The following is a 26,490-nucleotide window of genomic DNA, read 5'->3' as shown; positions in this document are numbered from 1 at the left end:
AGAAGAATGGAGGCTCGTTGCTGAGGTTAACAATTATTTGAGGATAATAATGTTCAATTAAAACTTTCTATAGAGTGATTGCTAGATCATAATAATGTATTTACTCCACTGCATATCTGAGAAGCCGAGACTTCTTTGTTGGCAGTATAAAATTTCTCACCAGTATCAAAATTTTGGTGAAACACAAACTGAAGGCATTTTTTTCTAGTGTACGCAGATGGTATAGGGATCTACGAACAGGGAAGGAAACCTCAGATTTCACAATAAGTTTCTGCTGAGCTTTGTCAAACTAAACAGCTCAACTATAAGGCAGATAAAATAACCCGACAGCAGAAGTGGGTCCCACCAAGTAAAGACAGGAATGTCATCTTGGAAAGACTCCCGACATGAGGAGATCTGGAACAGCTGGCACTGAGAGGAGCACGTGGGAATTAACTAACACCCTAACACTCAGTCGTTGGTTCAGAAGCCTGATGAATAATCTGTTGGTATATCTTATTAAATTAACTTTTGGAATCAGCACCAGTCCCCAAAACCTCAAATTATTCTTCATTAAAATGTCTCCTTTTGTGCTATATGAACACAAATACTTAAGTTAAAGAAAGCTGATTTGTTCAATTTACTGTATGCTTTTATGTGTATTAGGTAGCAACTGAATTTCTTTTTACTTGTGCTTCATTTTGGGGCACTTTGATTGGAGAGAAAGTCACTTTCCCGGATTACATCTTGCTAAAGCACTCCTTAGCATTGGTCCAAACTTGAATTCCCTGAAAACAAAAGAAACTTACAATGTGATTCTGCCCTAGAACCAACATCGTGGTGACTGGGGAATGAAAACATCACTCTAATGGGAGGAAAGCCATCAAAGCGACACAAAAGGGGACAAAGACGTCAAATTGTCCCTGTTTGCAGATGATAGGAACTCTATGCTTGGAAGACACCAGACCCCTCCAATCTGGGTCACACCGTTAGGCCCTACCCTGATTAAAGAAAACAGGAAGCAGTGAGGTGGCTCTCCAGGACCAACATGCATGCCCCACCTCCCACATAAAAAGTGTTTTTTATAAAAGAAAAAAATACGATAGGTCTCAGCACTGTTGCATAAGAGTTCACATGAGCACATACAATGCAGTTTTGTCTGGGGGATGGAGAAATGCAAGCATTTCCTAAGTGACTGTTGCTATCTAAACACCCAAAAGGATGCACACTGAAGTGTGATAGAGGAATGACTTTTAAAAGGGATCGTGGTGGGGGGATGTTTACTTCTATGTTCTGAGTCACTGAAATATTCATTATATCTGTGCTATATGCTACATAAAATAAATTAAAAATCAATTTTTAACTTGTTTGTTTTGAGACAGATTATGTAGCTCTGGATAGCCAGGAACTCACCATACAGACCAGACTGGCTTCAAACTCACAGAGACCTGCCTGCTTCTGCCTCCGAAGTGCTAGAATTAAACGTGTGTGTAACCGCACCTGTCCAATATTTATTTATTTATTTTTAAAATATTTATTTATTTATTTATTTATTTTTTGGTTTTTTCGAGACAAGGTTTCTCTGTGGTTTTGGAGCCTGTCCTGGAACTAGCTCTGTAGACCAGGCTGGTCTCGAACTCACAGAGATCCGCCTGCCTCTGCCTCCCGAGTGCTGGGATTACAGGCGTGCGCCACCATCGCCCGGCCTATTTATTTATTTATTATGTACACAATATTCTGTCTGTATGTCTGCAGGCCAGAAGAGGGCACCAGACCTCATTACAGATGGTTGTGAGCCACCATGTGGTTGCCGGGAATTAAACTCAGGACCTTTGGAAGAGCCATCTCTCCAGCCCCCTCAATGGGCTGGAGAGATGCTTAGTGGCTAAGAGAGCCTGCACTGCTCTTGCAGAGGACCTGAGTTTGGTCCCCAGTGCCCCACATCAGGTTGCTCACAACTAACTCCAGCTGTGGGGGAGCTGATGCTTCTTCAGGTACCTGCACTCATGTGCAGTACCCACACATAAGACACAAATATACTCATAATTAAAAATAAAAGTAAGTCTTTTAGAGAAATAAAAAAGAGCCGGGCGGTGGTGGCGTACGCCTTTAATCCCAGCACTCAGGAGGCAGAGGCAGGTGGATCTCTGTGAGTTCGAGACCAGCCTGGTCTACAAGAGCTAGTTCCAGGACAGGCTCCAAAGCCACAGAGAAACCCTGTCTCGAAAAAAAAGTAAAATAAAAAAAAAAAAAAGAAAAAAAGAAAAAAGAAAACCCAAAAGCTTTAGCCTATCTATTTGATAAATTAGATAACTCACTATTACAAAGGTTAACCAAAACCAGAAATACTATTTACTTTTTGTTTTGGAGTGGGAGAGGGGCACAAATAGCCCAGGCTACTCTTGAACTCAGTATGTGGGAACATCTGATCTTCTTGCCTCAGATCTCCTTCCCTATAAGGTGCATCAGAATGCCTAGTTGTTTGCAGGGCTAGGGACCAAGCACAGGGCTCTGGCATACAAGGTGAGCACTCTGCTAACTGAGCTACAGCCCCAGCCCAGCTACTAACTAAAACGCTTCGTGATTTATGTGCTTTTACTGTTTCATTACTGCAATTCAGTCAAGCCAAGGAACCTAAGTTAATCAATAATGATATGATGTAACTACATATGTAAAATATACTCATATTTACCCAAGAATAAACTAATGTCAATCTTAACTTTGGGCACCTAATTTTTTTTATTTTTTATTTTTTATTTTCGAGACAGGGTTTCTCCTTAGCTTTTTGGTTCCTGTCCTTGAACTAGCTCTTCTAGACCAGGCTGGCCTCGAAATCACAGAGATCCATCTGCCTGCCTCTGCCTCCCGAGTGCTGGGATTAAAGGCGTGCGCCACCACCGCCCGGCTGGGCACCTAATTTTTTTTTCTTTTTTTAAAGATTTATTTATTTATTGTGTATACAACATTCTGCCTCCATGTATGCCCACATGGCAGAAGAGAGCACCAGATCTCATTACAGATGGTTGTGAGCCTTCATGTGGTTGCTGGGAATTGAACTCATGACCTCTGGAAGAGCAACCAGTGCTCTTAACCACGAAGCCATCTCTCCAGCCCCTGGGCACCTAATTTTTAAGTTTCTAAAGAAAAAGACCCTGTTATGCACCAGATATGGTATAATCTTTTTTTATTTTCTTTTAAATTTGGTTTTTCAAGACAGGGTTTTTCTTTGAATCAGTTCTGGCTATCCTGGAACTCAACTTTGTAGGCCAGAACGGCCTTGAACTCAGAGATCTGTCTCCTGAGTGCTGGGATTAAAGGCGTGTGCCCCCACAGCCCAGTTTACACTTAATCTCAACACCTAGGATAAGGAGCCAGAAGTGAGAGCGTGAGGGAAGCCTGTGCTGCACAGTGAGCTTCAGGCTAGCCTGGGATACACAGGGAATTCAAGTCAAGCTTGGATACATAGTGAGCTCAAGGCAGGCTGAGGTACAGGCATGACTTTATCTGGGACTGTAGCTCAGTGGTAGGGCTCTTGCTCAGCAAAGGCACATACATGGGTTTGAAAAAAAAAGAGGGATATGCATGGATATAGTGATATTTTGTTTATGATCTAACAAGTAAAGCTTGCCTGAAGATCAGAGTGCAAAGCTAGCCACACTAGTCAGCAATACAGGCCAGGAAGTGCTGGCACACACCTTTAATCCCAGCAGCCACACTAGTTAGCCATAGAGGCCGGGCGGTGGTGGTGCACACCTTTAATATCAGCACTAGAGAGGAACACAAGGCGGGATGAAACAGGAACCCACTCTCTTTTCAGTCTGTCTAGCCCTTCTTATTTCCATTTGTCTCAGTGTGTGGCACACACGCCACAGTGAGTGTGTGGAGGTCAGAAGATACTTGCAAGAACTGGAGTGAGTGAGTTCTCCAGTCCTTCTACTGTGTGGGAAGTGGGACTCACATCAAGTCATCAGTTTGACAGAAGTACCTTTCCCCAGGGAGCCACCTCACAGGCCTCCCGCTCTCCTAACTAAGCTGCCTCCCTAGCAGGCATGCACTTCTGAGCCAGCTGCCACTGCAGTCACAGCTGCATCCTCATGAGGGCTTCCTACCTTTTTGCACATGCTAATCTGCATGATGGCATAGCTAATGAGGGCTTCCTTTAGGTCCCGGTTCTTCTGCTCTTTGAAGCGCTCGATATCAGCCCATGCATTCTTCACAAATTCTCTGAAATCAAACATACAGCCACGCTTATTCTCATTTAAAGACGCCGCATCACAAACCCAACCAAGCAGTTCAAGCAGTCATTTCCTCCAAGCTGAAACACCTTTTGCTAAGGGAGGAGGGACACTAGGGTCACTAGTAAGGCTTTGGACTCTCAGAAAGCTGCAAAACTTACAAGGCTCCTTCTGGAGGTCACAGAGGCAGTGAGCAAACTCCCAGGGAAAGAATCACTTCTGTGGAGCTGTCTGCAAGCTGGACAGGACTCCAGGGGTGTGACTTTCATGAGTCCAATGTACTGCAATTAACCCAATGAACTCACGGGTTCACCAAGTGAACTGTCTCTTTGGTGTGCCCTAACTGGAGTAAACAGACATCTTTACATCTCCTCAGGCTGTCTCTGCTTGCTTGTATAAGATACCTATTTTTCCTTTCCCTAAGATGTGAGTGGAAAACGGAAGTATCTGAATAGTCTTCCACATTATGCCTACTATCTCTATATACGTTAATACTTTTGCCACAGCTCTGTTTCATACAGATATGGATGGCTTCTGGACCCACTTAGACATATAGATGCCACAGGAAATGTCTGCCTTGAGACACTGGGAAACATACATCGATTATGAATCCTGATTAGCATGTGTATGATTTAAAAGACAACTTGGAGCTGGAGAGATGGCTCAGTGGTTAATGCTCTTGAAGACTTGGGTTCAATTCACAGTAGCGACATGGCAGCTCAAAACTGTCTGTAACCCTAGTTCCAGAGGACCTGACACCCCTTCTGACCTTCATGGCCACTTAGCATGTATGCTGTGTATACATATACGTGAGGCAAAATACTCATATATATAAAATAAAAATAAACAAATCTTAAATGACAATCTGTCTCTTAAACTCTGACTGCTGGGCTCAGTGACAAGTACCTGTAGCACCAGCTACTGGGGAGGTTTAAGGGGAAGGTGTAAGTCCTGGGAGTTCAGGAGCCTGAGTAACACAGTGTGACTAAGCCCCCAACCCTCACCAATAAAATCTCCAGTACATTTCAAGCTAAGAAGGGGGTACAACTCTCACAGTTCATGACTCTGAAGGTCCCACAAACTGCCAGAGACAATCACTGGCCACCTACCCACCCAGTGCCAACGGTAAGACTAGAGAAGAGGCTCTAAAACCACAGAGAAACCCTGTCTCAAAAAAACCAGAAAAAAAAAAAAAGACTAGAGAAGAACAAATTCCATGCCATGATAGTCGGTGAAGGGCACTTGTGTTGTGTCTGCAGGATCAGGTTTTGTTAAATGGGGCTAAAGAAAGGGCTCAGAGAATGCGCAAAGAATCATGAAAAGTATAAGAATAAAAATCACAAAGCCAATGCCCTATCCCTTCCCTGCCCCCTCCCTACACATGGTTTCGTTACTCCAGCTGTGCAGTAAGCACCCGGGTGGCATGCAGGCGCTGTCACTAGAGAACACATGTCCGTCACAGTAGCCTTGTTGAGCAGCAGCATTATACCTGCTTTCCAGGTTTTTGGACTTCAGCTGCTGCTCCCCTTCACCGATCTGCTCCTCTAGCACCTTCACTCTGGCTTCTCTCTGCTCTGGAGCTTCTTGACCAAAGAGTTTGGTGGTCATTCCCTTCAATGAGAATGTTCTCACAGTCTAAAAGGAAACAGAAACAGACGAACTGACAAGGCGTGAATGATGTGGGAGTGTCATATATCAATCTGTTGATTTCATTGGTTAAGCAATAAAGAAACTGCTTGGCCCTGATAGGTTAAAACATAGGTGGGAGGAGTAAACAGAACAGAATGCTGGGAGGAAGAGGAAGTGAGCTCAAAGAGACGCCATGCTCCCCTCACCTGGGTGGATGCGAGAGCTCTGCTCTCTGAGGCACACACGATGAAGCTCCAACCCAGGATGGACGTAGGCTAGAATCTTTCCCGGTAAGACTGATGCTACACAGATTATTAGAGATGGGTTGATCGGGATATGAGAATTAGCCTGTAAGGGCTAGAGGTAATGGGCCAAGCAGTGTTTAAAAGAATACAGTGTCCGTGTAATTATTTCGGGGCATAAGCTAGCAGGCAGCCAGGGTGCTGGGGACGCAGCCCTGCCGCTCCTACTACTACAGGTGAACATACAGACGGACATTACTCAGCTAAAAACACGAGGATTCTGATGTGTATTACAACCCAGATGAATCCGGATGGCATCATGACAAGTGGGGACGACAGCCACAAAGACAAACACTGACTGCACGCAAGCGGGGTATCTAAAGGGGTCAGACCAGCAGCAAAAGTGGACTGTGGTTTCCAGGCTGGGAGAAGAGGACTGAAGCTGTCAATAGGAATGGATTTAGTTTCATAAAATGCCAATGTTCTAAAGATTGGCTGTAACAATGTAATTATACTTGACACTACTTGAAAATGGTCATTATGGTACTGGTGTTTTGAGGTGTTTTGTTTTTTTGGTGCTTCAAACTCAACAGAGATCACCTGTCTCTGCTCCCAGTGGTGGCATTAAAGGTGCGCAGCACCACACCGGCTTCCTGAGAGGTACTGTTAGCACTGCAGCGCTTGTCGTGAACCAGTGGCCGAGAAGCAGCATGCACTTGCTATCTCCCTGTTCCGAGAACCTTTCTCTTGCCATGTCAACTGATGCATTCTAGTCAGGTTACTGGGCTCTGCAGAGAGGTTTATATAAGATACCAAATTTTCTTCAGAAGTACACAAATCATACCATAAACGTTAAAAAGGACTTTCTTAGGAGAGATTCTGATTGAGTAAGGCTTTCCAAAGTAAACTAAGTTTTAAAAAATTTTTAATTTTTTAAATCTGTGTGTATGTGTGTGGGCATTCAGGTGTACAAAGACGCCAAAATATGGCACAGATTTCCTTGGAACTGGACTTAAAGGTGATTGGGAGCTGCCCAACTTAAGTGCTAGGAATCAATTTCTGATTCTCTGCAAGAACAGTAAGCACTCCTAATCACTGAGTATTTCCCCAGCTCCTGAACTAAAATTCCTATAAAACACCTTGCCCAATTAGATAGGACTAAGGACTAAAAAGAGCATAGTTTTGATGGTTGTTATTTTTTTTAATTTTTATTTTATGCACATCAGTGTTTTACCTGCATGTATGTCTATATGAGGGCATCAGATCCCTTGGAACATGAGTTACAGACAGTTGTGAGCTGCCAAGGGGGTGCTGGGAATTGAACCCAGGTCTTCTGGAAGAGCAGCCAATGCTCTTAACTGCTGAGCCATCTCTCCAGCTCCGACTGCTATCTTTTTTTTTTTTTCTAAATCAAGAAAGCAACCAAAAGGGGCAGGAGATGGTTCAGTGGTTAGAGTATCTGCTGCTCTTTCAGAAGACCTGGGTTCAGTTCCAGCACCACATTAGGAGGACAGTGACTCACAGCTGCCTTCAACTCCTAAGGAGTTCTAAGGGATCCAAATGTCTTCTTCAGCCTCCTGCAGGTACTACACTCATGCAGCGCGCGTGCACACACACACAAGGGAAAGGAAAGACAAGGGAAGCCAACACATTGTATCCTATGCAGTTATTTTGTAATCTGTAATAAACCATTTCAGAAAAAAAAAAAAAGCAATCAAAAACCTCTAACGTCCCCTCATGATCCTCTTGCTCTCTGACCTCCGCAGCCGCAGAACCCTGAACAACACTCACCCCAGTGGCCAGCTCCTCGCACTGCTGCTTCTTGGAAGCCAGGTCCTGAGCAGCCGTCTCCAAGTCATACTGCATAAGCTCATGCTTCCGGCACACAGCCCTTGGGGGGAGCAAGCACAGCCATTGAGTTTTTCTGGCTTCTTTAATATATTAGAAATGTTTCAGGGGTGCAGGAGAGGCATTCATCATACCTAACTAGGTCCAGGGCTTTTGTGACCTTTTGTAACTTTCATGTTTAAAATGTAGTAGTCCAACCTTGAAAATTGAATCTAACTGAATCTAAGCATAAAAACTTTACGTATCCAAAGCCAAAGGTGGCTTATATAATTATTTTCAATAAACACACCACTATCAATTGTTCAAACTCTCTTTCTGTAACAGTCTCATTAGGTACAGTCACAGTTGTCTTTGAATTTCAAACCTTTTTTCCTCTGCCTCCTGAGCTGCTATGCACCACAGGAAAGGAACTCACACTGTGGAATCCTGGGACAAGTGAACATTCTTTGATAGGGTAAGATCTCAAAGTTCCCTTCCTTTTCTATCTAGACAGATCTTAGCTTTAAATCATCATAGTGAATTACGCTTATTATGACAATTCCAATGCAGAAATGCACAAAATAGAGCAGTTCCAAAACACCCACTGTACACACAGTGTGTCTGCTCTTCCAGAACACAGCTAGATATTTCTACACACACCCACAATCCCCACACAGTGTGTCTGCTCTTCCAGAACACAGCTAGGCATTTCTACACACACCCACAATCCCCACACAGTGTGTCTGCTCTTCCAGAACACAGCTAGGCATTTACACACACCCACAATCCACACACAGTGTGTCTGCTCTTCCAGAACACAGCTAGGCATTTACACACACCCACAATCCCACTGTACCCACAATCCACACATAGTGTGTCTGCTCTTCCAGAGCACAGCTAGGCATTTATACACACACCCACACCTCTACTGCGGCTATACTTTTACACTTAGCCACAAACAGTGGGCACCATTCCATGTCAATCCACAGTGATCATTTTTATGATTCGTAGGAACTACACAGAATTTCGCTGTATGCAACAATTCTCTTTTGCTTCATAACCTGAAAACACTTTGGTGAAACACAAAGCAGGAAAGGAAAAAGCTAACTACCTGCCAATGTTTTCATGTTGACAAGCTAAAGAATACAGTTCTTCTGTCTGCCCAGTAAAATTTTTTTTTTTATTTTTACTTTGAATTCTGTGTGTGCGTGTGCATGAGTTTGTGTGTTCATGTGAGTGCAGCGGATCTCCTGGAGCTGGAGTTACAACTAGTTAGTTGTAAGCTGCCTGACATAGGTACTGGGAATTGAACCTGGTCCTCTGGAAGAGCAGTAAAACTCTTAACCACTAAGCCAACTCTCCAGCCCCCCAAAAGAGTTCTACTTCTTTTTATTTTCTTCATTCAATTTGGAAACAGGGTCTTCTTCCTATATAGCCCTGGCTGGCCTGGAATTCACTATGTAGACAAGGCGGGCCTTGACCTCAGAGATCGGCTGCCTCCTGAGCACTGTGACTAAGGACGTGCACACTGTGCCCTGCCTCCAACAGAATTCTATACTGCTCTTCAACGTGACAGAAAACTAATCAAAAGCCAATAACCCTTTCAGAAAAATGGTTTTCCTAACTTGAATTAAAAAAAAAAATCCAAGGAAGGAAGAAAGAGTGGTAATTTGAAGGAGATTAGCTCCTATAGGCTCATATATATGAATGATTGGTCCCCAGCTGATGACACTAGGAAGGATTAGGAGGTGTGTCGCTGGGGTTGCTCTGAGGCTTCAAAAGCCCATGCCACTCAAGTTAGCTCCCTGTTTCTCTCTTCCTGCTGCTTGTGGATCAGATGTAAACTCTAAGTTACAGTGCCTGCCTGCCTGCCTCAATGCTCCCACCATGATGCCCATGGACTAACCCTCCCAAGGTCACAATTAAGTGCTTTCTATTGTAAGCTGCCTTGGTAATAGTGTCTCTTCAATGCAACAGAAAAGCAACTAAGAAGGAGGGAGGAAAACATGCTAACTTTTTCTTATCCATTAAGTCTGTCTAACAGAGAATTCTGTTTGTCTCTGTAGGGCTCTACACACTCAGCCTGTATTCTGTTCCCGATCTTCAAATTGAAAAAAGCAGGAAGAAACAGACACTCCATGATCCCAAACAGAAAAGCTCTTGTCAAGAAGATACGTGAAGAGTGGAACTTCTGGTTTTCTGCCTGAGAAGGGAATACTCTGGGTCTCATCAAGGGGCCTGACACAGTCAGCTCACTTAAGAAGGGGCCTATTGTCTACATTTCTGGGCTGTCACTAAACTCACCGCAGCGCTTCCGCGTAGAAGAGATACTCCTTCAGCTGGTCCGCATAGTGCTCCTCATCTTCCAGAATATCATCAATAGAGGATGCGTACCTGTCAAGAAACACAGTAACTCTAACTGTGTCAACAAAAATTAATATTTAAAGCAAGTGGCAGATAAAGCACTTATAACTCCATCTCCAGGGGATCCCACACCCTCTCCTGGCATCAGTGGCATCTGCACACACACGGCTCGAGCACACACTCACAGGCACATACACACAAACATAAATAGTTGTTTGTTTTGTTTTCTGAGACAGGGTTTCTCTGTGTAGCCTTGACTGTCCTAGAACTCACTCTGAAGACCAGGCTGGCCTCGAACTCACAGAGATCCACCTGCCTCTGCCTCCAGAGCGCTCAGATTAAAGTTGTGCGCCACCACCACCCAGCTAATAAGTTTTTTTTAAAAAAAAAATCTTTAAAAAAAAAGCTAGTTAGCTTGAATATGGCATACGGAAAAGTAATATTTATTTTAAATAAAGTATTTTCCTACTACCCAATAGCCTGAGCTGCACTGATAAAGACTGCGCATTCACAATGTAAAAGTGATGGCTTCATATAGGTAGTCATATGGCATGACTAATGCAAGCAGTTAACATATCCATTACCTGACATACTCATGTTTTTCACGAATATTTAAGACCTTTTTCCTTTTTATTATTGGTTTAAAGTAGCTATTTAAATATGGCAATTACCAGGATCTGGCTATGACAAACAATGCTGCTATGAACAGCATTGCCCTTTGACCAAAGAATGGATAAGGAAAATGTGGTATATTTACACAATGGATACTACACAGTAGAAAAATTAACAATATCTTGAAATTTGCAGGCAAATGGATGGAGCTGGAAAACATCATTTTGAGTGAGGTAACCCAGACCCAGAAAGATAATCATCACATGTACTCACTCATAAGTGGTTTTTAAACATAAAGCAAAGAAAACCAGCCTACAAATAACAATCGCAGAGAACATAGACAACAATGAGGACCCTAAGAGAGACTTACATAGATCTAATCTACATGAGAAAAAGGACAGGATGTCCTGAGTAAATTTGGAGCATGGGGACGATGGGAGAGGGTTGAAGAGGAGGGGAGATGTAGGGAGGGGAGCAGAGAAAAATATAGAGCTCAATAAAAATCAATAAAAAAAATTGAAAAAGTAACAATAAATAAATATGGCGATTACATTTTATTTATATAAGGGGGGCACATGTGTGCCATGGGGCATGGTGGAGGACAGAGAACAACTTTTTTGTTGTTGTTGTTGTTGTTGTTTTTTTTTTTTGTTTTTTCGAGGCAGGGTTTCTATGTGGTTTTGGAGCCTGTCCTGGAACTAGCTCTTGTAGACCAGGCTGGTCTCAAACTCACAGAGATCTGCTTGCCTCTGCCTCCCAAGTGCTGGGATTAAAGGTGTGCGCCACCACCGCCCAGCAGAGAACAACTTTTGGGAATTGGTCCTTTTCTTCTAGGATGTGGGACCTGGGACTTAAACTTGTACTCACCAGCCTTGGAAACAAGGGCCTTTACCCACTGACTACCTCATCTGCCTTACACCTATCTTTTCTTTCTTTTTTAGAATTTATTTATTTAATTACATATACAGTGTTTTGCCTGCATGTATACCTGCACACCAGAAGAGGGCACCAGATCTCATTACAGATGGCTGTGAGCTACCAAGTGGTTCCTGGGAATTGAACTCAGGACCTCTGGATCTCTGAGTCATCTCTCCAGCCCCATCTTTTCTTTATTTAATTTGAAAATTTTCATAGAAAAAAATGCATAAAATTTATCTTCAAAGGAATTTTTTGAGGCAGGGTCTCAGGTAACTGTCCTCAAACTCCCTGTGCAGACAGGGTTGACCTTGAACTTCTGGTTCTCCTGCCTCCACCTTCCTGCGCCCCACTTCAACTGGTTTTACATGGTGCTGGAGATGGAACCCAAAGACTTGTGCACGCTAGGCAAGTACCTTACCAACTGCCCTGTATCTCCAGTCCTGGGACAAGGTGTAAGTGCGAAGTTCAGGAGAATTAGGTACATGTGCGCTGTATCAACCATCTCCAGCACGTTTTCAGCTTCTCTACTGGATGAGGTCCTTATGCAGCATTAACTTCTATCAGTTTAAAATTAAGAGTTCTTTTTCTATTCTAGGCATGCTGATGCACAGCTTGAATCCCAGCATTTGGTGTGCAGAGACAGGCCAGGCTCATTTACATAGTGAATTCCACGACATCCAGGACTATATCTTAAAAAAATAAAAAAATTAAAAAGTACCTTTTCCTCTATACATTCTCTTCAATATTGTCCTGAAAGCTACAATTTTAATTTTATTATGATGTATATAAAAGATCTAAATACATTTATATATTTTATAAAAATTGAATTACGTTTTATGTAAAGTGAGATTTGGTTCAGAGGTTCTTCTCTGTGTAGCAACTTATTTTTCCAGCAGTGCTTTTAAAGTTCACTATAGAAAAGTATGCATCTATTTTTGGACTTAATTGTCTTCAATTGAACTCTTTTTTTGTTTTTTCAAGAGAGAATTTCTCTGTGTAGAACTGGTTGTCCTGGAACTCAGGCTGGCCTCATGGAGATCCACCTGCTTCTGTCACCCGAGAGCTGGGATTAAAGGCGTGCATCACCACCACCTGGCTACAGGTTTTTATCTTTACTTTGTTACTGTATGAATTAGACAGTTCCAGAATACATGTATAAACCAATCTTGCGTTCCTAGAGAAACAAATTCTCTGTATACGTGCAAACCATAACTATAAATGCCAGTTAACTTGATATAAACCGGCGAGTACCCAGCACTCCCCACTGAGCAAGCCCAGCTACATAGTTCTTAAGTTACTCACACGTCCATGTGGTGCCCGGCACTCTGCAGCCCATCGCCCATTTCTTTTTCGATGGCACTCCACTCACTGGAAGAAACAAGGGAAGCGCTATGAACTGCTCTGCGGGGTATTACTCCCAACTGTGTTCACAAGATCCTTCTCTAGCTAGGACCCACAGGTGGGTTATTGTCCCTGACTCAAGTACACTGATTTTCCCTTAAAATTTCATAATTAAAGGTAAGAAGACAATACACAAAGCTCAGTCAGTACAAGGCCTGCCTACCGTGTTAAACATGGTGCACATCCGATAACCAAACACTTGAAAGATGGGGGCAGGAGAACCACAAGTTCAAGGTGGTTGATTTTGACTGCAGACAAATTTAAGGCCAGCCTGGCTACATGAGACTCTATCTCAAAAAACAACAAAGAAACAAAAATAATAAGGAAAAGGACCACCCATCAAAAAGAAAATTTACAAAAGAAAAGAATTTAAAGCTGGGATTGGGATGGTGGCACAAGACTTAACACCAGCACTGCAGATACAGAGGCAGGCAGACCCTGCAAGTTCTAGGTTTTCCTGGTCTACAAAGTGAGTTCTAGGCCAGCCTTGGCTACACAGTAAGACCCCATCTCTAAAGACCTGGGTTTGAGTCCCAGCATCCACATGGCAGCTCACAAATATCTGTAGCTCTAGTTCCAGAGGAACTTTGGGCCTCCATAGGCACTAGGCACATATACACATTTGCTGGCAAAACACTCCTAATATAAATAAACTAAAAATTTAAGTAACCAAAACATGCAAGTCATACACACATACATATATATACCACCCTCCCCACTTTGGTACTGAGGGTTGAACCCAGGGCCTCATAGACTAGACAACTGTTCTAACCCTGAGATATACTTCCAGCCCTTACACAAGTATTCAAATTACTGAAATATCCTAAGATTCGAAAACTTATCTTGCTAAAGTCTTCATAAATCATAAATGGAAAAAACAAAGAAAAGAAAGAGAAAGTATCCAATTCTATTAGACAGTGAGATACAGAGAGACATACAGAATGAAAGAAGGGTAAAAAGTCAGTGATTCATTCTCTCCAGGCCATCAGCAGAGAAAGTAGGAGGCCTTTGTCCCTTCAGTCAGGAGTTGTCACTCAACATGTAGAATTCTCTCAACACTTTTGTTTATGGAATGGCTTTAAAATGAAAGCGCTTACTAGACAAGAGAAAGCTGTTAGTACAGGACATCACTGAATCTGTAAATCTCAACACTTGAGAGTCAGACATGTGTGGATTGTTGCAAGTCTCAGATACGCCTGGGCTACAACATAAGGAGTTCCAGGCCAGCCGAAGCTACAGGGTGAAACTCTGTTCCAAAAGAACCAGAAGGCGATGGAGACGGCTCAGTGAGGAAAGAGATTACTTACCATGGGAGCCCGTGGGATCAGAGTTTGGACAGCTGGGACTCCTCTACATGACAACCTGCTTATGATACCAGCACTTGGGACACAGGGACAGAGCAAGCTGCCTGGCTAGACTAATCTAAACTGGTGAGCTCTAGTGTCAAGGAAGAGAACCTGCCTTGATGAATAAAGTGAAGAACAATCAAATGATACCCAATGCTAACCTCTGTTGTGGGATTTTGTACACTGTGTGAAAATGTCTTGCTTGTGATTTATGTGATAGAAAGCTGAATGGCCAATAGCTAGGCAGGAGAGTTAGGTGGGACTTCCAGGAAAAAGAGGGGAACTCGGGATCATTCTAGGTGCACAAGAGAGACACCAATGAGATACAGAGAGACATACAGAATGAAAGAAAGGTAAAAAGTCATGAGGCAAAACATACATTAATATAAAAGGGTTAATTTAAGTTAAAAGAGCGAGTGGGATAAGCCTAAGCTAAAGCTGAGCTACAATTAATATTAAGTCTCTTTGTTATTATTTGGGGCTGGCAGTTCAAAGAAAAATCTTACTACAAACCTCTGGATTCTACACACATGTACATACACTTCAACATGTACACATCATTCAACACATGCACCTACTCACATGTGAACACACACACTCCATTAGAGAATATAAACAAATAAATCGTATTCTCCTGACTCATACATTATAAGAGTTTTAAAGCCAAAAAGTGAATCAGAGCTAAGTGTTTAATTCTGTAAGATACTTACCTAAAAACTCTTCCATAATTCCCATGTACTTTATACACACCATAGAGTCGATCTGCTACTCTCTGAAATATTTAACAGAAATTGGTATTAGGTTGAAGTTATACACAAATTACTTTTTAAAAACCCATATACTTTTTTTTTTTTAAGGCAGGATTTCTCTGTAGCTTTGGATCCTTTCCTGGAACTAGCTGTATAGACCAGGCTGGCCTCAAACTCACAGAGATCTGCCTGCCGCTGCCTCCCAAGTGCTGGGATTAAAGGTGTATGCCACTACCGTCTGGCAAAAATCCATATACATTTTTAAGAGTCAGAGGGGAAACAAAACAATCATCATGCTTACCAGGAAAGAAAAGCACCCTCCAAACCACATGACAAACACAGAACTAGAGCAGCCTGACATGTTTGCTGTGCTGCCACAGTCCTTTTTAGCAGTTTTTCTGGTTTGCCTTTTTCTTTTTGTTTTGTTGAGACAGGGATTCTTTGTGTAGCCCTGGCTGTCCTAGAACTCACTCTGTAGACCAGGCTGGCTTCAAATTGACAGAGATCCACCTGCCTCTGCCTCCTGAGAGCTAGGACTAAAGGTGTACTTTGCCCAACATGTTAGCACTAGTTTTAATCACAGCACACGAAGTAGCTGTATACAATCAGAGTCCGTAAGCCTCCTTTCCTATAGCCTTTCCAGGATTATGATGCTGCAGAAAGCATCTCTGAGAGGCACCTTTCCCCCTTCAGACTGTTTCCTTATGAACAAGCCTGCAGCAGCAGACACTGACAGCACCATCCTGATTATCCCCTCCCCTCCTGCTGTGGGGCTAAAATTCCTTACTGAAGGAGAAGTGGACAATGGAAAAGGAAAGAGTCTATGGCTTGCTATTAGATGATGAACTTGAAGATCTGGATACACACAGATTTTTCTTCTTTGAGTTTCCTAGCAGATTTCAGAGATTCAGAGATTTAAAATTCCTAGCTGGGCCCAGTGGCTTGTGCCTCGGATTCCAGCACTGAAGGGCAGAGGCAAGTGCATCTCTGTGAACTTATGATAGTCTGGTCTACAAAGTGAGCCCCAGGACAGCTAAGTCTACACAGTGAGACCCTGTCTCAAAACAATAAAGACTCCTGATACAAGTGATTTCCAAAGAAGCTGTGTGATTCTCTCCGACCACCCTCTCTAACTATGCTGCGAACACCAGATATTACCACATCTATAGACAACCAAACAATAAATATTAAATATGATGTCAGTAACTATAATTTACATCTTTAGAATGTTAGCAAAAAAAGTTGTGTTTTTAGAATATTAACAAGGTTATATTAAAAATGGGATTCTGCCTGGAGAAGAGGTAACAGAATACAACAGGAAATAGAACCATGTAGTTGAGTTCAAGTTCTTTCTTTGTTGAAAAGATTTATTTAGGGGCTGGAGAGATGGCTCCGCAGTTAAGAGCACTGGTTGCTCTCCCAGAGGTCCTGAGTTCAATTTCCAGCAACCACATGGTGGCTCACTACCATCTCTAGTGGGGTCTGATGCCCTCTTCTGGCATAAAGGTATATATGCAGATAGAGCAATCATATATAAAATAAATCTTATAAAATTTTTGTAAAATTTTAATTTTTACTTACATGTATATGTGTTTTGCCTGCATGGACGCCTGTGCATCATGTGTATGCAGTCTAGAAGAGGGCATTGAATCCCCTGGAAATAGAGATATAGATGGTTTTGAACCATCCTGTGGGTGCTGGTAACTGACCCTGGTCTTCCACAATAGCACCAGGTGCTCTCAACCTTTCAGCCCCATGAGTGCAGCTGCTATGTAGAACTGCGAGACTAGAGTACTCCAAACCTTTATACTGTGTCTTTCAGATAAGGACATGACCTCCATCAGGTGACTCTGCTAACCAGGGCAACTCACTGAGTGTCTGTTATCTTCCCATCCTTTGCCCATGTATATCTGTGGGTGGCTGAGAGAATGGGCTCCTGAGGCAGATTTACAGTCTCATTCTGGTCTCCACATCTGTCTTCTGGGAGGTACTAGAGCCCATTAATTTCCCTTGCCTGTTTCGGACTGTGTAAAATGGAGTGACAGGACTGTCCCCACAGGGTCATTAAGGGAGGCTATCCTAACATGTCTAGCATCACAGTACACAAGTAATAGTCAAGGAAAAGTGTTAGTTTTAATTTCCTTTAGCTCACAGACCAAAACTGACCCTTCTTGGCCCTGAGGCCACCTGCTGTTTAGTAATTCTGTTTACTCAAGTATTTAATTCATACCTAGCTGTAATGTAACTTTTACCTTTACATGTTTTTTTTTAAGTTATTTATTAAGTATATGGTGTTCCACCTGCATTCATGCCTGCAGGCCAGAAGGGCACATCAGATCTCATTACAGATGGTTATGAGCCATCATGTGGTTGCCGGGAATTGAACTCAGGACCTTTGGAAGAGAAGGTAGGGCTTTTAACCACTGACACATCTCTCCAGCCCCCTATACATGGTTTAAAAAGAATTATCCTCAACAGAAAAAAGTAATACTTCCACTTTTCCTTTAAGCAGTTTATATCTTGCCACCTGTCTTTTTTTTTTAATATTTTATTTATTTATTATGTATACAATATTCTGTCTGTGTGTATGTCTGCAGGCCAGAAGAGGGCACCAGACCTCATTGTGAGCCACCATGTGGTTGCTGGGAATTGAACTCAGGACCTTTGGAAGAACAGGCAATGCTCTTAACCACTGAGCCATCTCTCCAGCCCCCTTGCCACCTGTCTTAAACAGCACCTGAGCTATCTTCTACAGTTGACACTGCCACTAGGAAAATCCATGGAGTTTCTGTGTGAGTTTTCAAGCCCCCATCCTTGCATCCTGTCACTCTACTGTGACTGTTCGTGTCTCAGGATCTTTCTCATATTTCAGAACACTATTTTAAAACCCAAGTCAATCAGAAGGTATCACATGGTTCCACTGATATAGTAGAACTTTAACTTGACTCATACTCAAGTGTAATTTCAAAGTAATGAAAGACCTAGAAATTTCACCTCATTGACCAGAAACCCTTTTAACTATTCAGTTCTTACTCCTAAGCAGGGGATAATAGAGAGAGCCACCCACTCCAGTTGACTTACTTTTTTTCTTTTTTCTTTTCTTTTGCTTTTTTGAAGACAGAGTTTCAGTTCTGACTGTCTGGGAACTCACTTTATAGAACAGGCTATATTATATTTAGTAGGGACTGTAAAAATCGAAATAATTATGGAAGTTACATTTTAAATTGCTATGCCCAGGAGATTCAAGAAACAAAAATGCTTCTAGTCTGCAAGCCCCTTGCTCAAGGACAGAGAGTTCCTGAAATGCTGGAGGCTTTATGGGTTTAACAAGGTTTTCACTTCCCTAAACAAATTTGTTTGACCCATCTCCACCGTGCTTGATCACCTGTGGGGGGAGGTTCAGAAGCAGGAAAAAGGTCAGGATGTATGTTTGGACCCTGGTTGGACTTGATGGGAAATTCGCTGGCCTACTCTTGGACAACCCAATAAAAATCAAGCTTGCTTCAAATTTGGCACAAATCGTGGTAGTAGACTTATTCTCAACGGTGGGATTAACACAATCACTCTTGTTGTGTAGACATAAAATCGAGGTTTTTTTTTGTTTTGTTTTGTTTTTTGGTTTTTCAAGACAGGGTTTCTCTGTGGTTTTGGAGCCTGTCCTGAAACTAGCTCTTGTAGACCAGGCTGGTCTCGAACTCACAGAGATCCGCCTGCCTCTGCCTCCCGAGAGTTGGGATTAAAGGCATGCGCCACCAGTGCCACCACCACCCAACTTACTCTGACTATCTTAGCATTTAAGGAGTCTATTGGGGCTGTGTTGGAACCTTGGTCTTTAGTGAAGTGTACAATTTTATGGGGATGCTGAGAATTCAATTTAGGTCCTCGTGTTTGCAGGAAGGGTACTTTTTACCCACTGAGCCGTCTCCACACTCGTAGTCTATCTTACCGTGTCTGTTGACAGAGATGGAGGTCAAGGCCTTGTACAAGTTGGTCACACACTTTACCATGGAGCTACATCCCCCAGTCCTACTTTTCTGTACTATCACAGAAAATTTCAAATATTATGAAAGTACGGAAAAGCACAGTTCAGTGGCAGAGTACTTGTCTAGCATTCATGCATTCATGTGGTCCTTTGAGTCCCAAGACTGAGACAAACAAAGAATACAGAGAAGGACTGGAGAGATGGCTCCACAGTTAAGAGCACTGGTTGCTCTTCCAGAGGATCGGGTTCAATCCTAGCACCCGCATGGAAAAACTCACACTCATCTATTACTTTGCCAATTCTAGAAGATTCAACACATGGAAATTTTTTTTAAGTTTTTTTTTGTTTTTTTTTTTTGTTTTTTTTTTTTAGTTTTTTGAAACAGGGTTTGTCTTTAACTTTGAAGCCTGTCCTGGAACTCACTCTGTAGACCAGGCTGGCCTCGAACTCACAAAGATCTGCCTGTCTCTTTCTTCCAAGTGCTGAGATTAAAGGTGTGACCACCACTGCCTGCCTATATTTTTTAAAAAATGTATAAAGACCAAAAACGTGTACATGTACTTCCTGGCATCCAGCTTCAATAATTATTATACAGTCAACCTAGTTCCATCTAAAACTGCACCATTGTACACTAGGAAGAAATCAATGGGCTCAAATTCTTCAAACTGTTTCTCCTTTTCTTTTCTTTTTTTTAAAAGATTTATTTATTATATATACAGTGTTCTGCCTGCATGTAAGCCTGCATGCCCTATATAATAGGGCATCAGATCTCATTATAGATGGTTGTGAGCCACCATGGACGCTGAGAATTATACTCAGGTCCTCTGGAAGAACAGTCAGTGCTCTTAACTGCTGAACCATCTCTTCAGCCCCTGTAAGCTGTTTCTAACAGAAAAGCCTTCCCATCTCTCTTAGAAGGCATTTTGGTTATGAATATACTAGATTTAAATGTAAAACCAGTCAAGCATGGGGACTCAGTGACAAGTGCAGTCTGTAGAAAGTGTCACCGAGCTCTGGATCACTTACAGCTCTGACTCGAAGGAGATGGGAGATGACGGACTGCAGCTCGTCACTATAGTGCTTCAGTTCAGTAAACCTCCTGAAACAGAGAACAAAGCATCACTCAGGAAAACACGCAGAGTCTGTGCACAAAATAGCAATTCCTGCGAATAATGAAACTCATTCTATTTAACCACATCCTGTCCCTAAACAAGCCAATATCAACAGAAAAATATCCGAACATCAAGCAGTATATATACACATACTGAGAGCCAAAGATGCACACTTATTAAATTACATCATGAGACTAAGGCAGAGATAAAAAATCTGTGGGTATGGAAAATTATTTCGAAAACAAAACAAAAAAACAGGAAAAAATTTCTGGTACTAAAAATACACTAAATAGCAACCTCAACCTAAATAGCAGTCTGTCCTGGCACTAGTTCTGTAGACCAGCAGGCTGGCCTTGAACTCCAGAGATTCACCTGCCTCTATCCCCTGCCCCAGGTTCTGAGATTAAAGGCATTGCCACCACTGCCCCACCTAGACTTAAATATCTTATGTGAATGCTGATGTACACCACTTGCACCCTTAGTGCCCATGGAGGTCAGAAGAGGACATTGGATGCCCTGGAACAAGTTTTATGTATGGTTATGAACCATCATGTGGGTGCTGGGAATTGAACCTGGATAATCGGGAGGAGCAACAAGCATTCTAACCACTGAGCCATCTTTCCAGCTGAAGACAGCAAGGTTCTAATGTCACTCCGCACACAGACTACAGAAGGCAGCAGGTGGGAAGTCAGTCAATCTAAAGCTTTCTCAAATCCACATCATCTCAACCCTTTCTTTAGAATCAGCTTACACCCTGTGCTCTAGGTTCTACACTTCATATCATTTCCCAATTTCTTTTTACCACAGTTAACCCATGCCTTTTACTTCCTAGTCACCCTTGAAGTTTCTCCCATGGTCCTCTCTTTCTTCACCTGTGTCTAAGTGTGTGAAGAATCCTGAAATGTCTTAATGATCCCGTAGGTAAGAGAGTTTGCCAGGAAAGCAAGAGGACTTGAGTTCAGATCCCCAGCACCCACATAAAGTCAGACATGGCTTTCATGTCTGTAACTCCAGCACTGCAGGATGGAGATGGATGGATCCTGGGAACTCAGGAACTGGGCTACCCAGTGAGCTTCAGGTTCAGTGAGACACAATGTCCCCTTCTGGAACCTGCATGCATATACCATGTACACACACACACAGAGCTGGGCACGGTTCCCCTTTTTGTCTAAATAAGACAGAACCAAACCAAATACAACTATATACAATAACAACAAATAATAAATATAACAAACAATATTGAGAACAAAAGCTTTGCTAAACATTCTATCTCAAGGAGTCCAAATAATGTAGAGAGTAACTACAATTATATAATCTTCAACTCCGTCAAAGATCTGAGAAGGGAATAAACACTACTCAACAAATGAGATATATCCAAAATGTGCAACAATTGACAGAGACAACCGACTACCTGGGCAATCACCCAAAGTCTCGTTTGCAATGTTGAGTCAACCAATTTTGGCTAAGGCCTAACATAACTGACATACCATTATTAAAGGCAAGGAACTTTTCAAAACTATCTTACCCTATCTTGGCAGGATATGACAGTCTTGTTTTATCCATTGATGCACACTCTGTATCTCTGTCAGTGGTTGAGGTATGGGCATTTCTTTGCCCAAAGGCCAGTTCTGCCAAATAGAAAGGCTCCAGGTGGAGTGTCTTTGGTGCTCAACATTCTCTCGGGAATAGAGTGGTGTTGCCAGGAGCAATTGTGTCTCACTATCACGAAACTCTGAGTTAGATTAAAGGCCATTTTCTACAGCTCTTTGAAGAGGTCGAAGATTATCTATCTATACTGAGTATAATCTCTATATATCTAGAGAACCTGATTAGTCTAATTATAAATGACAAACTTAGATGACTACTAATCTATATAATTCTCAATATCTATCTAACTTAAAGACTAAGACAATAAACAACTGTGTAACAAATGAGGATAATGACCTCCAAATATAAACACTGTACAAATATACATTGCAATATGGTAAATATATATCAATACACAAACATTATATAAGTATCTTAATCAGAGGTAGAAATGTACACTGCAATATGGTAAAGATATACAATATATATTTATCAATACAATATATGTCAATACATAAAAAATGTTTTAAACAGAGATAGAAACATGCATGCATACAATAGTCAATATAATTTAACTTTGTATCAATATACAAGAATCGATACCAATATATTTGTCTAAAAGCAGTAACTCACAATTATAAATCTATTATCTCATCATTTTCCCTCTTTTTTTTTCCAAAATGATCTCTGAGCTTATAAAATTCCTCCCCCAACCTCCCAACCCCTAAATGATGTTCCTAAACCCAGGGGTAAATTTTACTGGGAGAGGGGACGTCGTCCTCTAGAATTACTTCCAGCTGTCATGGGGGCGACATTCTTTCTGGGGGATCCTGTGAAAGGTTAAATTTCAAGATCAATGTCTTTTAAAATTGCAAATAGTCTCTGAGTATTTTGTGGAGGTCTGGCCAGAATGTTATACAAGATGTGCACCATTTCAGCTAACCAAGTTGGGATCGTCTTGTGCAGCTGGTATCCAAAACAGGTCTTGTAGTAGCGCTATCAGTATCAGGACGTCATATCAACCAGGTAGAGTTGTTGTTGTGGGGCCCCATCTTCTTCCTGGAAACTTCAAATGTAACTTCAGGAAAAACTCATTGTTCATTGTGAAAAACTTAAACATTAATCATATAGACATACATATATATATTCAATGAAAGGCATGATAGATATATTCAATGAAAAGTATGATAGATATGGAGAAAAGCAAAGATGTTTTCTAAACTCATATTTCTTTCTGTCCCATATCATGGCTCTTGACATGAGACAGAAACTCCAGAAACTCTGGGTTTTTCTCTTATTAACAGACTTGGAATTGGAGAGGGACTGAGCCAGAGTCCAACTTCAAAACCAGCTCTACGTATTTATAAAGAAATGTTTAATAAGACATATATATATATATATATATATATATAATTAATACTTACAAAAATGTGTCCATCCATCAGTAATTAAATATTCAGGGTCCCTTAATTTCTTTGAAGATGAGTATTTTCCTGTGGAGATAAGAAAAGAACCCTGCCTCCAACCTATCTGTATTTCTTACCATCAGTATGTTCGCCATCCTTATGAAAGAATTGTTATTTATCTTTTCCAAGTGGCTTCTCTTCTTCAAACCAAACCTTTATTAATTTTGATGGTATCCACAATTTTTCCTCACCTGTGGAGATAAGAGCAAAACCCCTTCCCCAACGTAGCACATCTCCTGGCTTCCATTGTGAGGTCAGCACATCCTTGAAATAAACTGGTTGATGTAGTTCAGTAGACTTTTCCATTATCCAATGTCTTTCTGCAGCTGTTGTTCCCTTCTCATTAGCGTTGAGAAAATTCAAGGTTAACAAAGCATTATGTAACCTACTTCTGGGGGTGTTTTCCACCCCTTTCTGTTTGTTCAACATATCCTTTATAGTTCGATTTGATCTTTCTATGACTGCTTGACCTGTAGGGTTGTATGGTATACCTGTAACATGCTTGATATTGTAATAATCAAAAAACCGTTTCATTTTCCTAGAAACATAAGCAGGACCATTATCCGTCTTTATTTGTGTAGGTATACCCATGATAGCCATGACTTCTAATAAATGGGTGATTACTGAATCAGCTTTTTCTGAACTTAAAGCAGTTGCCCACTGAAAGCCTGAATAAGTGTCAATGGTGTGATGAACATATTTTAATTTGCCAAATTCTGCAAAGGGGAACACATCCATCTGCCAGATTTCATTCCTTTGGGTGCCCTTTGGATTAGTCCCTGCAGGCAGTGGCGTTTGGTTATAGAAAGAGCAAGTAGGGCATTTCTTTACAATCTCCTTAGCTTGTTGCCATGTAATTGAAAACTCTTTCTTCAAACCTTTGCTATTAACATGATGTTTTTTATGAAATTCAGAGGCTTGGAGCACACTACCAATCAATAATTGATCAATTTCTGCATTACCTTGTGCTAGAAGACCTGGCAGACCCGTATGGGATCGGATGTGTGTTATGTACATAGGGCAAAGCCTGTTCCTGATCAAATCTTGAACCTGGAGAAACAATGAGGTTAGTTCTGTATCATCAGGTATAAATTCAGCAGTTTCAATATGTAAAATAACTCTTTCTGCGTATTGTGAATCTGTAACTATATTAATAGGTTCTTTAAAATCCCTTAGCACCATAAGAATGGCATATAATTCTGCCTTCTGGACAGAATTATACGGACTTTGTTCCACCTTACCCAAGTCTTCTGACTTGTAACCTGCCTTCCCTGATTTATTGGCATCAGTATAGAATGTACGGGCTCCAGTTATTGGAGCATCACGGACGATTCGAGGAAGAATCCAAGAAGTTCTCCGATGGAGGAAGGTCATTGGTTAAATAAAAAGAAACTGCTTGGCCCTCATTGGTTAGAAGATAGGTGGGAGGAGTAAACAGAACAGAACGCTGGGAGGAAGAGGAAGTGAGCTCAGACTCTACAGCTCTCCTCTCGGGAGCATACGCCTCAGAGAGATGCCATGCTCCGCTCTCCCGGGCAGACGTACGCGATGAAGCAAGCCGCCAGGTTAGACATGCTGAATCTTTCCCGGTAAGACCGGTGCTCACAGATTAATAGAGATGGGTTGATCGGGATGTGAGAATTAGCCTGTAAGGGCTAGAGCTAAAGGGCCAAGCAGTGTTTAAATGAATACCGTTTGTGTATTGTTATTTCGGAGCATAAGCTAGCCATGTGGGCAGCCGGGGTGCTGGGGACGCAGCCCCGCCGCCCTTATTACTACAGTTCTCTTTATGAAGTTAAGCCTCTTGCTTTTTGGATAGTTGTTAGTAATGTCTCCCAAAAAATTAGCACAAGCTCTTTGCCATGGTTCATTATCTTCCCATAATTTCTTTAGTTCATCAGCAGTGAAAGGCACTATAATTTCTGCTGGGTCTATGCCTGCTAGTTGATGAAGTCTCAGCTTGCCTTTTATAATTAACTCAGAGACTTTTTCCACATAAGTTTTCAGTTTCTTACTTGGTTTATGTGGTAAAAAGATCCATTCCAGAATAATATCATCTCTCTGCATTAAAATTCCTGTAGGAGAAATTTTTGATGGTAGTATGACGAGAATACAATCGAGCTCTGGATTCACCCTGTCCACATGTGCCTGTTGTAATTTTTCCTCAATCATTGTCAGTTCCTTTTCCACTTTAGCTGTTAATCCTCTGGGACTGTTTAAATCTTTATCACCATCCAAGGTTTTGTTCAAATGAATTATTAGATCAGGTGTTATTCCAATAGCTGGTCGTAGACTGGAAATATCTCCTAACAGTGTTTGAAAATCATTAAGAGTCCGTAGGCGATCTCTCCTAATTTGTGCTTTTTGTGTCTTAATTTTTTGCAAACCTATTTTATAACCTAAATAATTAACAGAATCTCCCTTCTGAATCTTTTCAGGAGCTATTTGCAATCCCCATTTAGGTAAAAGTATCTTTATTTCTTCAAACAATCTGTTTAAGGTATCCATGTTTGAATTGGATAACAAAATGTCGTCCATGTAATGGTATACTATAGATTTGGGAAATTTCGTGCGTATTATTTGCAATGGTCGGTTCACAAAATATTGGCACAGGGAGGGGCTATTTAACATACCCTGGGGGAGAACGGTCCAGTGGTACCTCCTCGAAGGTTGAGAATTGTTATAAGTAGGCACTGTGAAGGCAAATTTTTCTCTATCTTCTTTTTGCAAAGGTATAGTGAAAAGACAATCCTTTAAATCAATAACTATGAGAGGCCATCCTTTTGGTAATAAAGAGGGCAAAGGAATTCCAGATTGCAGAGGGCCCATAGGTTGAATAAACTTGTTGATGGCCCTGAGATCTGTCACCATTCTCCATTTACCTGATTTTTTCTTAACCACAAATACAGGAGAATTCCAAGGGCTGGTAGATTCTTCTATATGTCCAGCATCTAATTGTTCTTGTACCAGCTGTTCTAAAGCCTGTAACTTTTCCTCAGCTAAAGGCCATTGCTTTGTCCATATTGGTTTCTCAGTCAACC

General features: G+C 41.7%; 1 protein-coding gene across 1 annotated transcript in view; it reads right to left on the bottom strand.

Annotated features, from left to right (window-relative positions):
• Window positions 1-683: 683 nt before the first annotated feature.
• Window positions 684-26,490, bottom strand: part of Snx4 (sorting nexin 4) — a 66,643-nt gene continuing 40,836 nt past the window's right edge. Inside the window, exons 7-14 of the mRNA XM_041673385.1 lie at window positions 20,311-20,383; window positions 15,264-15,325; window positions 13,109-13,174; window positions 10,217-10,306; window positions 7,877-7,976; window positions 5,704-5,849; window positions 4,089-4,203; window positions 684-767 (exon numbers count right to left, since the gene is read on the bottom strand). Coding sequence (XP_041529319.1) covers window positions 720-767; window positions 4,089-4,203; window positions 5,704-5,849; window positions 7,877-7,976; window positions 10,217-10,306; window positions 13,109-13,174; window positions 15,264-15,325; window positions 20,311-20,383 — 700 coding nt within the window. The 3' untranslated portion in view covers window positions 684-719. The remainder of the gene's footprint in view (window positions 768-4,088; window positions 4,204-5,703; window positions 5,850-7,876; window positions 7,977-10,216; window positions 10,307-13,108; window positions 13,175-15,263; window positions 15,326-20,310; window positions 20,384-26,490) is intronic.

The sequence above is a fragment of the Microtus oregoni genome, unplaced genomic scaffold (assembly GCF_018167655.1).
Source record: "Microtus oregoni isolate MIOR12 unplaced genomic scaffold, Mior012 000023F_ref0000262, whole genome shotgun sequence".
NCBI lineage: Eukaryota > Metazoa > Chordata > Mammalia > Rodentia > Cricetidae > Microtus > Microtus oregoni.
This window is presented reverse-complemented; position numbering and strand designations above follow the sequence as displayed.